The sequence below is a fragment of the Carassius carassius genome, chromosome 2 (assembly GCF_963082965.1).
Source record: "Carassius carassius chromosome 2, fCarCar2.1, whole genome shotgun sequence".
Taxonomy (NCBI): domain Eukaryota; kingdom Metazoa; phylum Chordata; class Actinopteri; order Cypriniformes; family Cyprinidae; genus Carassius; species Carassius carassius.
In genome coordinates this window covers 46332142-46355071 of record NC_081756.1, presented here as the reverse complement: position 1 = coordinate 46355071, position 22930 = coordinate 46332142, and the positions used below count along the sequence as shown (strand labels likewise).

Genomic DNA, 22930 nt, shown 5'->3' with positions numbered 1-22930 from the left:
TTCGTGTAGAGCCGGTATCCTCCAGTGTTCTCACCTCAAATGGGTAGTGGCATTGAGAGGCCCTGGTTAGTGTCGGCTTGCTTAAACTGCTCCAGAGTGTCCGTACTGTAGACCCTGTTGAGATCCTCCATTACCCTAAGCAGCTGGACGCGGTGGAACGTCCGGCACCAGGCCTTCATGATGAATCCGTGAGAACCATGGAAGGGTGGGTTCCATATTGAGACCTAAGCGGTACTCATATGTATAGTCCACGGTATAGCTTTAGAGCCCGTGTTTCCCTGGCAGACTTCTGCCTTCCCAAGAGGATTTTTAATCACCTCAAATTTCTCTGGATACTCCTAAACGAATGCTATATGTGTATTTGCCTCCGAGACCTCCTTAGGGAAGTATGGGGCTTCCGCAGCGTCCCAGTTCCAAGCAGAACGGGTACGTTTTCCCATCCAATCTCACCCAGTGAGGTAGTGCTTTGACAATGGTGAGTGGAGCTACTTGTTCTGAGCCCCGGCCTACACCTAATAGGGGCGCAGGTGGCTCGCACAGGGCACTGGAAGGGGCAGCACCCATGGCACTTTGATAGGGATCCCATATTCGTCGGTCACCGACGTGGCATCGAGAGTGACCGACTGAAAGGGAACGTCTCGGTTACGTATCGTAACCCTCGTTCCCTGAAGGAGGGAATGGAGACGCCACGTCCCGTCGCCATGGTTGCTGTACCGCCGCTGAGCTGCCGGGTCCCCGGCTCGGCTCCTCAGCGAAAACCTTGTATGCATTGCACCTGCTGCCTTCTTATACTCACGCAGTGATCAGCGGCAGCTGGATGCAATAATTGCATGCCAATGTGCATTGGCTCGTTTAGTTTACACTCGAATTAGATTGGTCTATTGAAGCGATATCCCATATTCGTCGGTCACCGAAGTGGCGTCTCCGTTCCCTCCTTCAGGGAATGAGGGTTACCATACGTAACTGAGACGTTCTATTTGACCCTTTAAATCACCTGTAGTTCAAGCCAGGGTCGCCAGGGCCATTGTTTTTCCCTTCACCAAACATTATTGGCAGTGCACCTCCCATCCAATCACAAAGATCTTTGAGCTTTGTAACTTGTGATAAGAAAATAAGAAAGTTTCAGCTCTCAAATTCTGTCCATTCTATCACAGAATTCAAGCAATTCAAGTGCCAACAAGTGGCAAAGTTTAATTAAATTAATAATACAACTGAACAAGTCATTTGCATGTTCATGGTTCTCTGCTGTTGGTCATCACACGACATGAGGATAAACAAAATATTTTTGGTACACTGAAAAATTGTCTAGGATTTACTGGATAATTTTTCTAATAGTTGAAAAGTAAGAAATGAGAAATGATAAGTAACACTGAATTCAAATGTGTTTTGATGTTGAAAGACTGAAATAGTACTTTCTTGCAAAACATACTCCAGTTATCCTTATTTACTTTGAAAAATATTTTTTAAAGTGTATTCTTTATTTTAAAATTGTTTTAATTGTAATTTTTTTTATTAGATTGGGCAACCCTGTCTTAGAGAATGATCTGTCATTTGCTGGTGGTTTGGATCAACTATGCTGTGATTCAGAGAAAATGTGTGAAAACTGATGTCAAATCATTTAAAAGCTTTGAAATCATTTCCCTCAGTTTCAGTTTTGGCATAATTACTGTGTTTTCTTTTTCAGGGCACTAATTTACATGCATTAGGGAACATAAAATGGTAAAGAAGAACTTTAACAGACCTGCCAAAGAAGCAACACCTGTTTTAATCTTAGGATTCATTTGTCTCTCTCTCTTTCTTCTTCTCTTTGTGTAACTGAATATAAAAGTGGGTTTGTTGTTGGGAATATGCTGACCACTGATTTGATGTCCAAATCTGATAAGGTACATACCTTTCCATTATTTTGTTGGTGTCTTTGCTCTTCTGCATCATCAGATTCTTGTCACAGACACCAGCTCAATGTAAACACACCGGGCCCTCATGTCCCTTACTGTATAAGGCTGTTGAATTCCAGCATGTGGAGAATACATTATACCAAACATGAGTTGAGCTGCATGGGGAAGCCATTAAGGAGATGTATGAGTCGAGTTTCCTGTCTGCAGGGTCAATGCTGAGGGATCGCAGTTGCAGCTTGGGATGCAGCAGTCAGTTTTGAAGAACGCTTCCATGACAGTAATGAGAAATGAAGCTCAGAAAATATAATGACCATTCTGGATTGTCATTTTTGAGTACAGTCACTTACCATATACTGTATATATCAGGGGTGTAACGGTACGTGTATTCGTACCGAACCGTTTCGGTACAGGGCTTTCGGTACGGTGCATGTGTGTACCGAATGACTGAATGCAATGTTTTGTGTGCGGAACATGGGTACATTTCCGTGTTTCCAAACGAACATATTAAGTGGCAGAAGTCTCCGCGTTCAGCGCAAATCCCGCCCTGCAGCTGATTCTAAGGCCGGTGACACACTGGCTGCGTGGCGTGAGCGTGGCGCTTCTGCTGCGTGTCAGTTGCGTGATGGCTGCTTCGCGTGATGCGGCACTGGCGCGCTGCTGCTACTGTAGGTGACATAGAGGGAGGCCGCTGAGGCGTCAACAGACCAGGATCTTGTCTTCACGACAACAATATCATGTTGAGCATAAATATAAAGCCTACTGTTAAAGGACACCGTCAACAGTATTGACGGCAAAATAGACTATGTTTGACAGGTGCAATATGCCAGTGTGTCACCGGCCTAAGGTTTTCAAAAGGCATCAAGCGAGTGTGAACATCACTACAACTAGGAAAACGATTGTAATTCAAAAGCAGCTCCTGTCGGCATTTAAACAGACCTTTGCTGTTAATTCCGATCGGGCCAAAGCAATAACGAAATCTGAGCAGGTCTAAAAACTGAAACTGTTGACGCTGCACTTTACACTTTGGAAAAGTTATATATATATATATTTTAAATATGAGCAGGCCTACAAGCTGGGATTGGTAATGCTGCACTGTAATCATAGTTATTTATTTATATTTTTCATTATATTTTATTATATGATATTGGTTTGAGACTGAGAGTATTTTATTTAGTGGAGAACTTTGCAGCAGTATTTTATTTCTTATTCTTTTTTATTTTATATATATATATATATTTTATAAAAAGTATTTTAAAAAAGTGTAAACAAATTGTAAAAAAAGTTTATAGTAATAAACAACCTGCAGTTTAATGTTTGCATTTCTTTCCCTTACTGTACCGAACCGTGACTTTAAAACCGAGGTACGTACCGAACTGTGATTTTTGCGTACCGTTACACCCCTAGTATATATACATAAGAGGAAAAAAATATAACCTTACCCTTGTAAAAAAAAAAAGACATTTTTTTTAACATACTTAAAAAAATAAAAGTACTTATCTTGTAGTATTGTAGTTTAAAAGACAATACTTAAGTGCAAATTGATTGTAATTTTTGTTAATTGCAAATAAATTAAAATGTGCTTACATGGCTTAAATTCATATTAAATGCAATTAGTGAGTGCTATTTTTATCCACTTAAGTAGGAAATAAGGACCTCTTTAATTTTAAGGACCTTTGAAATTCTATTTGTTATAACCACGTACTTTAAATGTGCTTTAGTATGTTAGTAAACAATCAGTGTATTTATTTACATCAAAACAATTTATGCAAAATGATGGAAGTAATTTTGGCATTATTAAAAAGCACCAAGTGTGTACTTAAATGTATGAAGAAAAACAGTAATAAAAGTGTACTCTAAGTGCACTTAAAAGCAGGGAAGTTTATTTGTTTTGAAAGCATTTTTTTATGCTGATTGTCAAAACTCTCTTCACATCCTGTTAGCAATCACAAAGTTAAGTGGTCTAAATGTATTTATATGCATGTATATCAGTGTTCCTCAATTAGTTTTCACCGTGGCGACAATACCAAGCCAAGGGCTACCGACCAAAATGTAACGACCAAAATGTTTGCTCTTATTATTAGTAGTATTGTTGTTGCAACAGCTGCTATTTTTATTTTTTTGTTTGGTTGGTTGGTTGATGTTTTTTTCTTTTAAGTGTCACAAGATAAATATTCAGATTTTTTCCTCCAGTAGTATGTTTTATGCAAACAATTATGAACATTTTTGTATTCAGATGACTGTTAAATATATTAAAAACAAATGAACAAAAAATATGGAGCTCCATATTTGGGGAGATTGGTACACAGTGAGGCAACACAATAAGGTAAGGACTTTAAACGATTGATTGTCAATTTAAACAATTATGTAATTGTGACATCCATAATTGTAATCGCGATTAGAAATTTGATCAGTTGTTCAGCCCTAATACAGACTATCATCGTGCATGAGCAGCGCTGCGCAACGCAACAAAATAGGCTATTATAGAACCCATTATAATCTATTCAGTGATGCTGTCTACACTGGATGCGGCGAAGTGCGACATGACATGACAAATCCCAGACAATAAACTGATGCCTTATTCTGTTTATGACATACTGACACAAAATTCAAATGATTTGCAATGGTCACTTTTTTGTGTCCAGTGTAGACAGACTGTAGCTGTTGCAGCATGGCGCGACAACTGTCGCATCTGATGTAGACATGGTTTACGAAAATTATCAGGTGATGATTATGTGGCTTATTCAATGTTAAAAGTGTATAATTTGAGTTTGATTATCATTATGCATGACCTTATATAGCCATACTGAGAGCAACAAGAGATTTTACCTCAGATCTTGAAAATAAATTAAAGCAAACCTGTAGTAGGCCTACATTAAAACTGTGAACTCGTTGTGAACCAGTATTTTCATTTCATAACAAAAATGGTATCAGTCACTCTCTCGCTCACTCAATTCAGTCCATTTACTTTTGAATCTTTTATTTTCCATGTCCACTTTTCTCTGCTTCACCCTCGCCATGTTGTCACTGTCTGTATGCTGCATTTGAATTTTCATGCCAGTTACTTGCTTATGTTGATGTTACCTTGATAACATCATCGTGTTCTGGGGAGAGGGGGGTTGCCCTTGGTCCGTCCGCCCCTGGGCCCTGTGCACCTGCACCAGTTGCGCCCCCACCCTGTCTCTGCGCTCCCTAATCACGCATACATGATACGTCATCAGCATGTTTGCAGATTGAGCAAGATTGGAACTTGTTATTATTGTAATATTAGGTGCTTTGCACTGTAATATATTCTCACTGGTCAATGAGGTATGTGGTAATTTGACAGCATTGCATTAAATGACGTCTCGCGTCATGTCGCTGGTTAGCCTCTGGACTGCCTGTGTATTTTCATTTGTTTTGGAGGAGGCATGGCTTTGAAAATTGATTTGTATGGAGGGTGGGATCTTCTATCAAAGCGTGCTTGATATTGCTAAGCTCTCTGAAATCACCTACCTTACCTTTAAGTAGTCTTTTGTCTGATAAGTATAATAAATATTGACTTAAATCTTTACTTAAATATACTTTTAAGATTTCAATTACACTAAAAGTGCACAGTCAGTACAACTGAGTGCACAAGGGTATTGCACTGTTTGATTATTTCAACCAATTAGACAGTCATGATCCCTCCAACCATATTCTCTCCAAAAACATATTAGTTTAAGCAGACGCGTAAAAAGCAGAGCATATTCGGTGAGTTTTGTGATTTTTGTATTTACTGTTTACAATACCAGAATGTATTTTCTTTGTACACCTACTTCAGTTAAATATTATGTTTGCTGCATCTACATGATAAAAAAAAAAAAAAAAAAAATATATATATATATATATATATATATATATATATATATAAGTGAGATTTATACAGTAGTGTATTGCTGACAGTGCTGGATTTTGTGTGCTTTTCGAGATACGGAGTGTATGTCTGCTTTTGAGCAGTGCAGCAGGATGTATTCAAAGAGGTGCGGAAGCTGGTTTTCACACACACCAGTAAAATACTCTTCACATAACCAACAAGTCTATCACTCAAGCTGTGTGTGCGGCTCCTCAACAGCTGCTGGGTTTGAACTGAATGCAGATTGATTGTTTCAGGGGGGTTGTGTAGCAGCTGCTAATTGGTAATGAGGAACATTTGCAGTTGCTCGTTGAGGTCTGGTCTGAATTGGACAGCTCCGCCCCAAACAGAGACTAATACAGGCTAAAAATAACGCTCAACTGATGGACGAGGAAATTTTTGGTAACACTTTCTGTAAAGCCTGTACATGTCATACATTTTAAATCTGTTCCTAATGTCCTAAAATACTCACTCAATGCCCTTGCACTTAAGTATACTTATAAAAAGCACAACATGTATTAATGTCAAATAAAATGAATCTAATTATGTTTTTATTAATCTTTTGTCTTGCTTAAAAGAAGTACACTTTGTGTTATGTGCTGACTTTCATGCTAAAGCACATGTAAAGTACTTTATTATAATTAACTATATATTTCAAAATATATTTCTAATATTCAATATTTTTTAAATGTACAAAATTGAAACTTCATCATTGCAAAATTACAAATATATTTAATTACATGCCATAAAAGTTTAATTTTAATTGACCATAAATGCTTGTCAGCTAACTTTAACCATATTTCAAAGACAACAGAAGTAATTACTGAAATTACATATAAAGATGTATAAAGTCCTACTTAAGTGCGTCAGAAGGCCCTTTAAAGTTCAGCTTATTGCTTATAAATTAATCTATAATACATTTGCATTTAGTTATAAACACTATATATATATATATATATTTAGTTAGTTAGAAACATGCAGGTAAGTGTCTGTAAACATCACATTCAGTTTACATTTAAGTACATTATTTCATTTCCATAATAAGAGCTCTTGTAAGAATATGTTACACACAAATCGAATGAAGCTGCTTCATTGCTATGACCTTTCAAAGCACCTAGTAATGCTTGATAATAAAATGCCACTTGTCTCCTTAGATTTGGAACATGAGATACATTTGAGTTTGTGAATTATTGCTGTGCTACTCTTAAGGACATATCAAACGTGTAGCTGTGGAGCAGCTCTACGACTGTGCAATGCGCACATACTGTAGCTTAATCTCAATGGAAAATCTGTTCTCTCCGCATTCACCCACATTTTTCACTCTTGTCACAACAACCCAGAGCTCCTTTCAGAACAACACGCCTGCTTGCGGAAACATCGTTCCTGTTTGAGAGCACCGGGGACAGTGAGGAGTCTAAATCTTCTGTGAGAATGTCACTTGTGGAAAAAGCTCTTGGTTTGGAGTGCTCTTCCTGAAATAGGTCTGTCTGAATCACAGATGACCGATGGGAATCAACTCTTCTTTCATTTACAATACAAGCTGTTTCATCTGTCATCTGAATGGCTCGTCTCTGCCTAGAGCTGCTATAATGACCTCCAGGTTCTGCTGGAATTTAATGAAAGTGTTTCACACAAAATGATTGTTATATGGTGATGGACATTTTTTCTGACCAGGGATCTGAATTGAGGCTTTGTTTGATAGATAGTTGAGAATGTGTGAGGTTTGGCACTGAATAATAATTGAAGTGTTAATTATTAATCATATGGGTGAACCTCACAAAACCTTGGTCAAATGGTCAGATTTTACCCCGAAATCAAAAAGAAAGCAATATGAATTGATTTTTGCTTAAAGAGATAGTTCACCCTAAAAATTAAAAAATGTTCTGTCATTATTTACTCAACCTCAAGTTGTTTGAACATGTATGCATTTCTATCTTCTGTTGAACACAAAAGAAGATATTTTGAAGAATGCTGGTAACTGAATGGCTGATGGTAGCCATTGACTTCCATAGTATGGATAAAAAAAATAAATAATAATAATAATAATAATATATATATATATATATAGTCAATTGTATATGATGAGAGGATTTACATTTTTGGGTAAACTGTCCCTTAAAAAAAAAGTAGATTACTCTAAAATGTAATTCTTTCATTTTGACCTGCTCATATTTAAATCAAAATTAATTTATTTTGCTGTAATGTTATTCTAAAACTTGAAAAATATAATGTGCAAATCAACATTTTTATGGTGCTTTAAAGGAGGTTTTTGTCCTTTTTAGCTTGACAACCAATGTTAACTATGAATTATTGTTATATTTAGCTTTGATTTAGTAATTTTAGTTCTTTAACATAACACTTCTTTAACATTAGAAATGTTATTGAAAGAAAATATCAAGGTTTTTTTTGAAAAAATATGAAAAAATATGAAAAAATAAAGTTGAATTTTTGTTTTACTTTATTAACAATAATAGCTGTTTTGAGTGAACTATTTCAGCTTGTGTTCTTTGTGACAATACATTTGTCAATGCCATAATGCATTAAATCTCATTCACATCACAGAGTATGCATGCACTATAAAGTAGTTATATATTTGCTGTAGTGCCTTTTAATGTTTACTATAACTATATCAACCTTCATTTTAACTTTGATTTCGGGGTAAAATATGACTTAGGTCAGTTTTTGTGGCTGTGTCCTAGTCTTTGAAAAATAAGAACCTGAGGCAGTGAGTCATCGAGACTGACCTTATGAACTCCACCTTCATTTAAAACATCTGAACACCTGCCGTTCTGAAATGTCAATGTGTGTCGCTTCAGTTTTAACCTCACTCTCTCCGTATGACTCTTTATATTGCCTTCAGCCTTTTCTTTGCATTGCTTTTCACAGCTCAGTCCCTCTGTCTTTGTCTTTCCGTCCGGATCTCTTTTCACTTGCTTTCTCGCACCTACACCTTTATCTCCCTTCTCCATGTCTCTGTCCTATTCACTTTCTCTCATTCAAGAGCAGGCTGTCTCCATAGTCTCTCTTATCTTTAACCTTTCTGTCCCTCCCTTTCTCCATTTCGCTCTCAGTCTCGTGGCTCTCAGCGGTGCCTCACCCAGAGCGTCTCAGAAGTGTTGAACTGGCAACATGACAGTCCCATAATCGCCTGTCAGTGCTGATTCGTGGACTCCCCTTCTCCTTTTTCGCCTCCCTCCTCCTCCTCGCTCTCCCTCTCTCATGCTCTCGCTCCGGGGCCACGCTGGCACCGCCTCTCTAGCAACGATCCTGGATGTTGAAACAGCCACAGATGGGGCTGAGACTCACAAGCAACCGCTCTACTACAACTCTGTGTGTGGCAGAAAGAGTGTGAAGACGGCTTAAAAGGGAGCGCTCAGCACCTCTGGGACACAGGAGCGCTCCAGAGGAAATATTTATGACCTGTCGGCAGTGAGTGACCCCCCCTTGCGCAGACAGGATCTCCAGCGAGGAGCCACGCACAGCTCCATATGAGCCGGTGCTCAAAGGCACACGAGCAGAGCAGGTTCGGACAGGAGCGCAGCTCTGTCATCAAACCCTTTGAGGATTAAACAGTGGGGAAAGAGAGAGAGAGAAACCTCAGCATGAGCAGTTGCAGGAAGAGATGCAAGAGGGAGATACTGAAGTTTGCTCAGTACCTCTTCAGATTTATTACCGGTACACTCAATGCAGGTAAAGTTCGCTGCATTTCCTCATTTTCCAAAGTTTTTCATCTTGGAAAATTTGACGCTTGGGTTTGCTCTTTGTTGCATTCATGTGATGCGTCCGCGTTTGCATCTAAAATACTTTGGTGCAAGCTGGCATTGTTATATACATGCAGTAAGTTGAGACAGAGCAGCTCAAACAACCTGCAGGCATCTCTTAACTCTGTTTTGACCTTTGTTATCCATCTTCTCCTTCCTAATTTCCTTAATCATGTCAATTAATCCCAGGCTACTGGCAATTAGGAGGAGGCAAACAAATTTTCCCCATCATTTACCAAATATAAATTGATGTGTCAGCTGTTTCAGTGAGAGACTGGCTCCTCTGTATGAATTGCAGCACATTTAGTCATGTTGTCCTGTCCTTGAGTATCCTGCTGTAGTTTTCCCGGTGTGTCTACAAATTATGTCAAATTGTTGGAAGGTAATTTGGGCAGTGGCTCATATTTCTGAAATATACAGGCTGGTTGCAGCAAATCAGCAATACATCAAATCAAATACATGTAGTGGCTGTGCTGACCTTGATGAATGGGTTACTTCTCAAGATGTTTTTTTTTAATTATATATATATGAAGAGTTCAGATGCAAAACCCTCTAAGTGCCTTCTGAAATTTTCATCTAAAATTTGAATTTTTATCATGCTCCTATGTTTAGGTTCAGTACTTTTACTCTAGTTGCAATGTATAGGCCCTTTTCTATGCAATTAAAGTGAAATAACTGAACGTAAATATAGTGGCCTGATAAAAATACTTATTTTATAAGACAATTTCAGATGGCATTTAGAGGCTTTTGCATCTGAACTCTTCAGATATATAATTCAGTTATTTAATAAATCATAGTAAATTCCTGAATTATATTATATAATTATTCACTTAATATAGTATATAATTAATTATTTATTATTTATTATGACTTTTTTGAAAATGTAAATATTCCAGTCTATGATTAAATGATAAAAAACTATATCAAATATAAATATCACTAATTTTAATCAAAATAACCTGAAGATTTATGCACCTAAATTTTAAATACATAAGTGTATTTGAAGGTATATATATATTTATTATATTTATGTATAATATTGTATTAGATTATAATACTGAGTTATTATATTTATGATTAATTATGCACATAAATATATGTCCCAATCCCTAATATAGCACATTGTGGACAGATAATAAAAATACAATATAAAAATCTGAAATATTTTACATAATTATCACTACTTTTAATCAGAATAACCTGAAGGTGTCATTATTATAAAATGTTTGTTTAAGATTAATTTAATAGTTTGACATGAGTTCTTCTCTTTGCACTCAGGACTGCAGTTTGCTACTTATTTACTGCTTCAGCATGAGGAAGTTTTGTTCCTGCTAATTCAGGCAATATATGCTCCTGTTTTATGTTTATTAATTATGGTGTATGTGTTATACTTGTGAGGAATATGTTGTGTATCTCTGCAGTTTTTGAACCTGTGTGTCTGAATGTGTGGGAGTGTTTGACAACAAAGACCACGGATGGCAAAGCCTGGCATGCATTGCTTTGCTGGTCTAATGTTATGAATGCCATGCATTAGAATGTGTTGTGTACATGATTTGTGCCAGAGGATTTTTTTCATATAACCCCTTTGAAAGATAAAAGGACATGCTGTGAAGGCTTAAGTACTGCTGAGGGGTTTGTTTAAGTCGTTTTCTGAGGGCGGTCTGATACAGTGTTTCATCACTGACTTGGAAAGAAAGACTTTTCCTTATTAAAATCTTGTGTTGATTGGGTTCATGTGTTGATATGAGACATCTTCTGTGTTTGTGACAGGTTGTTATCATTTGATTCATTTTAGCATAGTCAGGCATTTAATTTAGGTGCCATTGACCATAACCTGGTTTCTTATTTATGGTGTTTTTCTGTAAAATATCTCAAGATATAGATTATTAATTAAACACAAATCTATTACATGACATTAAGACATTAGGTTTTCGAATACATTTTGAATACATTTATTAATTTATTTAATTATTTTCCTAGTTTTAAGAATGAAACTCACTAAATGTATTTAGGTTTATACATTGAAAATAAAATAATACTTTGGAACATTTCCACACTCAGAAATTGCTAGTAAATTTCACAAGCTGCAAGTAACACATTGAATTGTAAAATTTGATCTAGAAGAGGAAAATAGTATCTCATTGGAAGACATACCTGAATATTCATTGTTTTAACGACAAATTTGAAAAATCATTTTACAGTTTACAATTAAACTTTATGAAAGATTTACTCAGATATTCATGTATTTTTATTATTAAAAGATGCTCAGTATAGTGCAAGTCTTGATTATGAACGGCATCATTAATTTGTCTCTTCCACTGCTTAAATAGTTATAGATATCCTGCTTTATTCAATACTTATACTTAACCGTTTGCCAAATGTTGATTTAATTGAATTAAGGTTTAAATGCATGAAAAATTAATCCTGATAGTGATGTGAGCTGTTTGGTGATGATCACCAGAATATATCAATAATGAATTAAAATTGCTGGAAGGGGTCTGGAGGAAGCCCAATGCCAGGTATCCTGCTGAGTCACAGAAAATGACTTTTATTATTGATAGTCTGGCAGACTGACAGCTTTCCTGACTGTAAGTTGCTGGAGACTGCCTCTCTGCCTTCACTTGAAATGCTTGTTAAGGTGCTGTATTGATTCGGCTGACACAATAAGACAATCGGTCTGTAGCTGGATGTAGAACAGTGATCTTGTTTCTGTTTTGTCCTGCTTTTCTCTTTTCTCAACTTTTACTGCTTTTTATTTTAAATATATGCAAAGCAACTTTATCCTGGAAGTGCAAACTTCGGTCAATATGTGACAAAATGAGTAAATGCAAAAGGAAAATGAGACTGAAAAAAAAAATGCAAAGGGATATGAGATGGAAAATTATGTTAAATTCCAAAACTGTTTATCTTATTATTTTCTAAGTAGCCATTTGTGATTTCAGTATGTTTATGCTTAAATTTCAACCACTCTTGTAAGGCAGACACTACATCCTTTATGTTTGAAAGCAATGCACGTACACTGAACGTCGATAGCTGCTGCTCAAGTGATCAGTGATCGATCACCCCAAAGAATCGGTCAATAATAAAGCCTGACCTGAGCCTGGTTCTAATGGGATCTGATGTGGAATACAGCTGAGGAACACTGGAAATCTGCATCCTTGCAGAAATCATCTTATGCTGCATGCTTTGGTTGCACATTTGTGACCCTGGAGCACAAAACCAGACTTAAGTCGCTGGGGTATATTTGTAGCAATAGCCAAAAAAACATTGCATGGGTCAACATTATCTATTTTTCTTTTATGCCAAAAATTATGCCAAAAAAAAGATATTAAAGGGATAGTTCACTTTCAAATAAAATTTTGGTATGTTTTAGCTTCAAGGACATCCAAGATGTAGGTTTCTTTGTTTCCGCAGTATTTCCCATTTTGATATTTTTAGGTCCAACCGTTCTTGTCTGTGACTCATATAATGGAGGTCTATGGTCACCACCTCAAAGAGCATGCACAGAGGAGTCCAAATTAAACAATTCCCCATCGTAAGTACACACTGATGACCTAAGGCACGAAACGAGCGGTTTGTGTAAGAAAACGATGAGTCAATGTCAATGTCAATGTCACCTTTATTTATATAGCGCTTTAAACAAAATACATTGCGTCAAAGCAACTGAACAACATTCATTAGGAAAACAGTGTCAATAATGCAAAAATGATAGTTAAAGGCAGTTCATCATTGGATTCAGTTATGTCATCTCTGTTCAGTTAAATAGTGTCTGTGCATTTATTTGCAATCAAGTCAACGATATCGCTGTAGATGAAGTGACCCCAACTAAGCAAGCCAGAGGCGACAGCGGCAAGGAACCGAAACTCCATCGGTGACAGAATGGAGAAAAAAACCTTGGGAGAAACCAGGCTCAGTTGGGGGGCCAGTTCTCCTCTGACCAGACGAAACCAGTAGTTCAATTCCAAGCTGCAGCAAAGTCAGATTGTGCAGAAGAATCATCTGTTTCCTGTGGTCTTGTCCTGGTGCTCCTCTGAGACAAGGTCTTTACAGGGGATCTGTATCTGGGGCTCTAGTTGTCCTGGTCTCCGCTGTCTTTCAGGGATGTAGAGGTCTTTTCTAGGTGCTGATCCACCATCTGGTCTGGATACGTACTGGATCCGGGTGACTGCAGTGACCCTCTGATCTGGACACAGACTGGATCTGGTGGCCACAGTGACCTCGGAACAAGAGAGAAACAGACAAATATTAGCGTAGATGCCATTCTTCTCATGATGTAGCAAGTACATAGGTTGTTATGGGAAGTGTTTCCGGTTCCGGTTTACCTAATTAATGCAGCCTAAAAATCCTTTAACGGATTTGGATAATAAAAGCATATTAGTATGTTATGTGTACGCCAGGTTAAAGAGATGGGTCTTTAATCTAGATTTAAACTGCAAGAGTGTGTCTGCCTCCCGAACAATGTTAGGTAGGTTATTCCAGAGTTTGGGCGCCAAATAGGAAAAGGATCTGCCGCCTGCAGTTGATTTTGATATACTAGGTATTATCAAATTGCCTGAGTTTTGAGAACGTAGCGGACGTAGAGGATTATAATGTAAAAGGAGCTCATTCAAATACTGAGGTGCTAAACCATTCAGGGCTTTATAAGTAATAAGCAATATTTTAAAATCTATGCGATGCTTGATAGGGAGCCAGTGCAGTGTTGACAGGACCGGGCTAATATGGTCATACTTCCTGGTTCTAGTAAGAACTCTTGCTGCTGCATTTTGGACTAGCTGTAGTTTGTTTACTAAGCGTGCAGAACAACCACCCAATAAAGCATTACAATAATCTAACCTTGAGGTCATAAATGCATGGATTAACATTTCTGCATTTGACATTGAGAGCATAGGCCGTAATTTAGATATATTTTTGAGATGGAAAAATGCAGTTTTACAAATGCTAGAAACGTGGCTTTCTAAGGAAAGATTGCGATCAAATAGCACACCTAGATTCCTAACTGATGACAAAGAATTGACAGAGCAATCATCAAGTCTTAGACAGTGTTCTAGGTTATTACAAGCAGAGTTTTTAGGTCCTATAATTAACACCTCTGTTTTTTCAGAATTTAGCAGTAAGAAATTACTCGTCATCCAGTTTTTTATATCGACTATGCAATCCATTAGTTTTTCAAATTGGTGTGTTTCACCGGGCTGCGAAGAAATATAGAGCTGAGTATCATCAGCATAACAGTGAAAGCTAACACCATGTTTCCTGATGATATCTCCCAAGGGTAACATATAAAGCGTGAAGAGTAGCGGCCCTAGTACTGAGCCTTGAGGTACTCCATACTGCACTTGTGATCGATAGGATACATCTTCATTCACTGCTACGAACTGATGGCGGTCATATAAGTACGATTTAAACCATGCTAATGCACTTCCACTGATGCCAACAAAGTGTTCAAGTCTATGCAAAAGAATGTTGTGGTCAATTGTGTCAAACGCAGCACTAAGATCCAATAAAACTAATAGAGAGATACACCCACGATCAGATGATAAGAGCAGATCATTTGTAACTCTAAGAAGAGCAGTCTCAGTACTATGATACGGTCTAAATCCTGACTGGAAATCCTCACATATACCATTTTTCTCTAAGAAGGAATATAATTGTGTGGATACCACCTTTTCTAGTATCTTGGACAGAAAAGGGAGATTCGAGATTGGTCTATAATTAACTAGTTCTTTGGGGTCAAGTTGTGGTTTTTTGATGAGAGGCTTAATAACAGCCAGTTTGAAGGTTTTGGGGACATGTCCTAATGACAATGAGGAATTAATAATAGTCAGAAGAGGATCTATGACTTCTGGAAGCACCTCTTTCAGGAGCTTAGATGGTATAGGGTCTAACATACATGTTGTTGGTTTAGATGATTTAACAAGTTTATACAATTCTTCCTCTCCTATGGTAGAGAATGAGTGGAACTGTTCCTCAGGGGGTCTATAGTGCACTGTCTGATGTGATACTGTAGCTGACGGCTGAATGGTTGCAATTTTATCTCTAATAGTGTCGATTTTAGAAGTAAAGTAGTTCATAAAGTCATTACTGCTGTGGTGTTGGGAAATGTCAACACTTGTTGAGGCTTTATTTTTCGTTAATTTAGCCACTGTATTGAATAAATACCTGGGGTTATGTTTGTTTTCTTCTAAAAGAGAAGAAAAGTAATCGGATCTAGCAGTTTTTAATGTTTTTCTGTAGGATATGTTACTTTCCCGCCAAGCAATACGAAATACCTCTAGTTTTGTTTTCCTCCAGCTGCGCTCCATTTTTCGGGCTGCTCTCTTTAGGGTGCGAGTATGCTCATTATACCATGGTGTCAAACTGTTTTCCTTAACCTTCCTTAAGCGTAAAGGAGCAACTTTATTTAAAGTGCTAGAAAAGAGAGAGTCCATAGTTTCTGTTACATCATCAAGTTGTTCTGAGGTTTTGGATATGCTAAGGAATTTGGATACATCAGGAAGATAACTTAAAAAGCAGTCTTTTGTGTTAGAAGTGATGGTTCTTCCATACTTGTAACAAGAAGTAGAATTTACAATTTTGGCTATATGAATTTTGCAAAGAACTAAATAATGATCTGAGATATCATCACTTGGCTGAATAATTTCAACACCATCAACATCAATTCCATGTGACAGTATTAAATCTAGAGTATGATTTCGACAATGAGTAGGTCCTGAAACATGTTGTCTAACACCAATAGAGTTCAGAATGTCTATAAATGCTGATCCCAATGCATCGTTTTCTTTATCAACATGGATATTAAAATCACCAACTATTAAGACTTTATCTGCAGCCAGAACTAACTCGGATGTAAAATCACCAAACTCTTTAATAAAGTCTGTATGGTGCCCTGGTGGCCTGTATACAGTAGCCAGTACAAACATAACAGGGGATTTATCATTAACATTTGTTTCTTTGGATAATGTTATATGAAGTACCATTACTTCAAACGAGTTATACTTGTAGCCTGCCCTCTGAGAAATCCTGAAAACGTTGTTATAAATTGAAGCAACACCTCCACCTTTGCCTTTTAGACGCGGCTCATGTTTATAACAGTAATCTTGGGGGGTGGACTCATTTAAAATAATGTAATCATCAGGTTTTAGCCAGGTTTCTGTCAAACAGAGTACATCTATATTATGATCAGTGATCATATTATTTACAAAAAGTGTTTTCGTAGAAAGGGATCTGATATTCAATAAGCCAAGCTTTATCATTTGTTTATCCATATTGCTTCTGTTTTTTATTTGTTGAACCTCAATTAAATTGTTAATCTTAACTTGGTTTGGACGTTTTTTGTATTTTCTAGTTTGGGGAACAGACACAGTCTCTATAGTGTGATATCTAGGTGAAAGAGTCTCTATGTGCTGAGAATTAACTGACCTCTGTGACGGGAGGCAGCTAGCAGACGGTCGGTTTAGCCAGTCTGTCTGCTTCCTGACCTGGGCCCCAGTTAGTCAAGTATAAACACTAAGACTATTTGCCATATTTCTAGAGAGAAGAGTGGCGCCACCCCAGGAGGGATGAAGACCATCTCTTTTAAACAGGTCAGGTCTGCCCCAAAAGCTCGTCCAATTGTCTATGAAACCTATGTTATTCCACTTAGACATCCAGCCATTGAGTGATGACAATCTGCTATGCATCTCATCACCACGGTAAGCAGGGAGGGGACCAGAGCATATTACAGTGTCTGACATCGTGCTTGCAAGTTCACACACCTCTTTAATGTTATTTTTAGTGATCTCCGACTGGCGAAGTCGAACATCATTAGCGCCGGCATGAATAACAATCTTACTGTATTTACGTTTAGCATTAGCCAGCACTTTTAAATTTGCTAAGATGTCAGGCGCTCTGGCTCCCGGTAAACATTTGACTATGGTGGCTGGTGTCTCTATATTCACGTTCCGTACAATAGAATCACCAATAACTAGAGCACTTTCATCAGGTTTCTCAGTGGGTGCATCACTGAGTGGGGAGAACCTGTTTAATGTTTTGATCGGAACAGAAGAGCGGTGTTTTGACCCACGACTACGCTGCCTCACCGTCACCCAGTTGCCCTGCTGCTGGGGCTCTGTTTCCGGTTCCGGACAATGTACAGGAATCCCTGAGCTGGATGCATCCAAAGCCGTATCTAGAGCCCTAAAATTTTTACTGTCCTCAATTAAAGTTGAGTATTTATATCATTTTTACCTCTTGTACACAACCACATCCAACTGATCTGAGGGCGCGCATGCTTCCTGATGTGACATGTGCGCGCGCTCCGGCTTAGTCTGCGCAAGCGCGGAAAGCGCCGGAAGTGATCTCTCACGCGTGTACATCACTCATTGTTTTCTGTTTACAACACGATACGCCACCAATCTGCACTGTCTGAAATATAATGCAGTAATTGTAATTAATTAATTTGTTTATAATGCACCCTATAATCGTTGCGATTATAATAAACACAACACATTACTCACTCTATTGACAGCGTGCCATTGAGTCCCTCTGGCATTGGACGTCGCCTCCAGTTTATACATGGCAAACTAAACACAACGTGCAAAGCGCTGCGTCTCAACAGCGGAGAAAACTTAGGATCTTCAGTCAGGCAGGTGTGTGATGCGATACTGTCAATGTCCTCGTCGTCGTCTTGTAGATGTGGCATTGCTATGTTCCATTCATGACAACATATGCTCTCCACTTCTGGTGGCATCTCATAACACTTGCTACTAAAACACCACCAATTTTGAAGAGATCTCAGTCTCTCTGAGGCTTGAAGACGTGCTGCTGCAGCGTATCGCTCCTGAGTACTTGATCTGTGTATTCTGGTTCAAATAAATATGGTTGTGAAAAAAATTTAAACGTTGTCTATGGATATATTGAAATCATCTTCCATTGCAATTTCCTGTACGTCTAAATATGTTTAGATCTTCACAGTGAAAGGTAATACTTCCGAAATCTCTGTAAACCATAGACAGTAAGTGTAAACAATGAGTGATGTACACGCATGAGAGATCACTTCCGGTGCTTTCCGCGCTTGCGCAGACTAAACCAGAGCGCGCATGCACATCACATCAGGAAGAACGCGCGTCCTCAGATCAGTTGGATTTGGTTGTGTACAAGAAGTAAAAACAGACCTGCATTATATGAGTCACAGACAAGAACGGTTTGACCTAAAAATATCAAAATGGGAAATACGGCGGAAACAAAGAAACCTACATCTTGGATGCCCTTGAGGTAAGCTAAAACTTAACTTGAAAGTCAACCATCCCTTTAAGTAAAGATCATGTTCCATGAAGATATTTTGTAAATTCCCTACCATAAATATATCAAAACTGAATTTCTGATTAGTAATATGCATTGCTAAGAACTTCATTTGGACAACTTTAAAGGCGATTTTCTCAATATTTAGATTTTTTTTGCACCCTCAGATTCCAGATTTTCAGCTTTCAGATAATGTATAAATCTCAATTTCAAAAAATTGACACTTAAGATTGGTTTTGTGCTCCAGGGTCACATTTAGTGCAATGAAGTGATGAGTTAGTTATAGAGTGCTGTAGCAATGAAAAATAATTTAAAAAAATAAACATAACTGTTTTACAATTTGTGTTTTTAGTATTTGTGTGTAATTTATATTATACAGTAAAAAGGTTAAGTATCATCGGTTAATATTTACCACAGACCTTGTACTCATAAATTAAAAAAACCTCATTTAAAAATCCCATAGGAAAAAATCAAGGGAACCCATGGCGAATTAATCTTCTGGGTTCTGACGTCACGGCTGCAGCGCTCTATTATGTTATGCTAGCTACATAATCATGGATGAGAGCTGAAATGTCTTCAAGAAGTTGGGGTTGAACAAAGGGTTTGCCCCTTTTAATATAGATGAGATTATTGCTAACAAAATAAAAGCCCCAAAACTCCAATTGTGATTTCATACACCCTTAATAATAATGGTGCTTTATTGGCATCTGTGGTTTCATGAACAACATCCATGGAACATTTCCAGTCCAAAAAAAAGTTATTTATAGTGGAAAAGGGTCCTTTAGTTTTCAGATGTTCTAAGAACTCAAAAAAAAGAAAGAAAAATGAAATTTTCTTTGGGGAACAACAACAACAAATGTTTTTTTTATGGCATCACTGTGAAAACCCTCATTTGAAACCATTATTTTTAATATTGGAAGAATAAAATTGCCAAAATGCTTGTTCAATGACACTGATGTGCAAAATAAAATAATAATAATAATAAAATAATTTTGGAAGCATTCATTTTTAAAGCATAAATGGGGTCTTTAAAAATATGTCTTCTCCTTTTTATCCTCCAAGATCGATAACATTTTTAAAAGATTGATTAAAGATCATAAAGAAAATGAAATCCTTGTTTTATCTCACCAGCACTGTAACAGCTCTGGCTATTTCATTGCTATAAATGACTTCGAACAACCTATTACATTGTTTTATATCATAATGGGTTTCTATGATGTTCAAATGTCCCACAGAAAGGACAGTAGGAGCTGTACACATTTCCTCAGGCTTTTGGACCCTGAAGAATTTAACAGCTGATTTTCAAGCAACACGGAGCCAGAGGACTGCGTCCAGCTATTTGTTACATTTTGGCCTCGCTCTTAACGGCTAAACGCTCGAAATCTCTCTCTTGTGAACAAATGACATTTGCCTTTTTTGTTTTGCTCCAGTTTATTGCTTTCTGCTGTCGCACACATGCACCACTGCAATATATCACCCAGTTTTCCTAGTTAAACTTGGCACGGGATCTGGAACAATGTCTGCCTTTTGTCTTTGAGGAAAAGAGACAAAAATGGCCTTTATTTTTCTAAGCTTGCCTGTAAGCATCTGGAGAACTTTCTCTTCCGCTGTATCATGTTGTATCTCTCACGCAGACCTCTCAGGTGCACACAGACATTTTTAGCAGTCAGCGCAGTAGACGGCTATAGATTTCAAATGATTTGATTTGGTCTGTCAATGCAATTTGCGGAGGTCTCTCAAGGCTGAAATCCTTCAACTCGTTGACATTATGCTCTTTCCTCCTTAACTCTCTTTGAGTATGAAGAATAACCGGATGCTCTTACCGGCCATAATTACAAAAACAAGCCATTTATAGCTTCCATAGAAACCATTCAGCTCTGCATTAAGAAACGAAGGCTGAGCCTGTAGTCGTGTCAGTCTTGTGTTATTTGGACACGAGTCGTGTAGGTTTCGTCTCTTTGGTTTCTCGACAGCTATTACCAGGTCATGTTCCAGCTGTCTTTGAGACGGAGTTCCAGGAGCCCACATAATCCTTGACCAAACACTGAATATTTAATCTAAGATGCTAGCTCATTGTGGCTTAAATGTGCCCTATCGCTTCAGTTTGAAAGACAGACGGTGTTAACAGCCTTGTACGTGGTTTCAGGAAGCTCTAAGTGAGGATAATGGAGCGGTAGGTTTGTGATCTGAGCATTCTTGTTTCCATAAAAAGAGTGGGAAATTATTACATAGGATTGCCCTGTCATTATTTACTCATCCTTACGTTGTTCCAAAACTGAACGGCTTGCTTGTTTCTGAAGACCACAACAGAGTACATTTAGTTGAATGTTAATGCTGCTCTTTTCCTTATAATGAAAGTGAATGGTGACAGCCCGTGTGAAAAGAAGTACACTTAAGCACACACTTTATATTAAATGCAATTGGTTTGTCACAGTTTCCTCTGTTTTGTGTTTGTTGGACTCTTATTTTGACATTATTTTGACATTTGGTTTTTGGTCATGTACAATTTTAACTATAGTTATTCAAGTACTTTACACGTGATTTAGGATGTGAGCCAACATATCAAAATTAATGTACTTAAAGCACAACACAAAAATTAAAAAAAAGATTTAAAATGTACTTTAGTGTATTTTAATTTGACATTAAAGTGCAAGTTTTAAAAGTGTACTAAAGTGGGTTAAGAAACAGCCATGAAAGTGCCTCTCTGTAAATACACTTAAGTGGCTTTTTAATTGTATTATTATTATCTGCAAGTGCATTTTTTATATATTTTTCAAGATGTAAAGTACGTTTGGAGTGCATTTTAAATTTCATTTAAGTGCACTTCTTTTAAATACTGGCATGAAAAACATCACCATACAACAGTGATTGTTTGTTAAAGTCACAATTCCCTAAATATTCTGAATAATATTGGCTGTCATATGGACAAAGGAAACACTGAAAATGACAAAATATCTTATGTTCCACATAAGAAAGTAAGTCCATACAGTTTTGGGTAAATGAGGGTGAGTAAATGATGTTTGTATTTTTCATTTTTGGCTGAACTATCGATATCAATCCATATCATATCCTCATTACACCCCTACTCACTTCTACAATATAGAACAACAAATCTTGTAGAATAAACCATACACCAACTAGTTTATAAATCTGTTTTTATATTGTATTTTATTTTTAAACGTATTGATGTATTTATTTTTTTTAGCACATGGAAGCTGTCTTCGCGCCAGTGGTCATATGACGCCTCCATAAGCAGCTGACTGGGTTTCAGAACCAAGCAGTAGAAGAAGCTGCGTCTTTATTTTTGAATAATGTACCAATATGCTGAGTGTATTGTTGTACTCTTCTATGTAATTACTGATTATAATCGCCCAGCTGCAGGCTCACAATCCCTCCACATGCCTTTTCATACATCATCAATGCTTGTATACACCCACATGAACTTTGGGTAATGATTTCAGTTATGTTTTGCCTAGTTTACAGTAGTTCAGCAAGCTCCTTTGGCATCCGGCTCGTGTCTCATTAGTATCAGAGTGTAAATAGCTTCAGTCACTGGTGAAGTGAGCACCTGCTCACTGACCTTAAGCTGTGGCCCTCGTGCAAGAGTTCCCTAACCTCTGATCCACAGCCACAGGAGAAGAGGCGAAAACATGTTTTCTTTGTGCTTTTCTTAGCATCACCAGTTTATGATGCCTGACTTCATGACTGTGTCTCTAATTTAAAAAAAATCAAACCCAGATGTCTGGGTGGGTATAGATTGATTGATTAATGAATGTATGTATGTACACATGTATGCATGTATTTATGTATGTGAAAACCAGTTGACTACTTTATTTATTTATTTTAGTGAAACCCAGCTGGGAACTTTATTTATTTATTTATTTATTTTAGTAAAACACATTTATTTATTTATTTATTTTAGTAAAACACATTTATTTATTTACTGGAATGCTGAGATTTTTTTTATCTATCTATCTATCTATCTATCTATCTATCTATCTATCTATCTATCTATCTATCTATCTATCTATCTATCTATATATCTATCTATCTATCTATCTATCTATCTATCTATCTATCTATTTGTTTATCTATCTATCTATCTATCGATCTATCTATCTATCTAT

General features: G+C 37.3%; 1 protein-coding gene across 4 annotated transcripts in view; it reads left to right on the top strand.

Annotated features, from left to right (window-relative positions):
- Positions 1–22930, top strand: part of LOC132110822 (Kv channel-interacting protein 4-like) — a 224235-nt gene that overhangs the window by 62810 nt on the left and 138495 nt on the right. The window contains exon 1 of one of the 4 annotated variants that reach the window (XM_059517812.1): positions 9015–9456. The exons of the other annotated variants lie outside the window; for them this stretch is intronic. Coding sequence (XP_059373795.1) covers positions 9369–9456 — 88 coding nt within the window. The 5' untranslated portion in view covers positions 9015–9368. Of the gene's footprint in view, positions 1–9014; positions 9457–22930 lie in introns of those variants that run through there. 4 annotated transcript variants of the gene reach the window in all.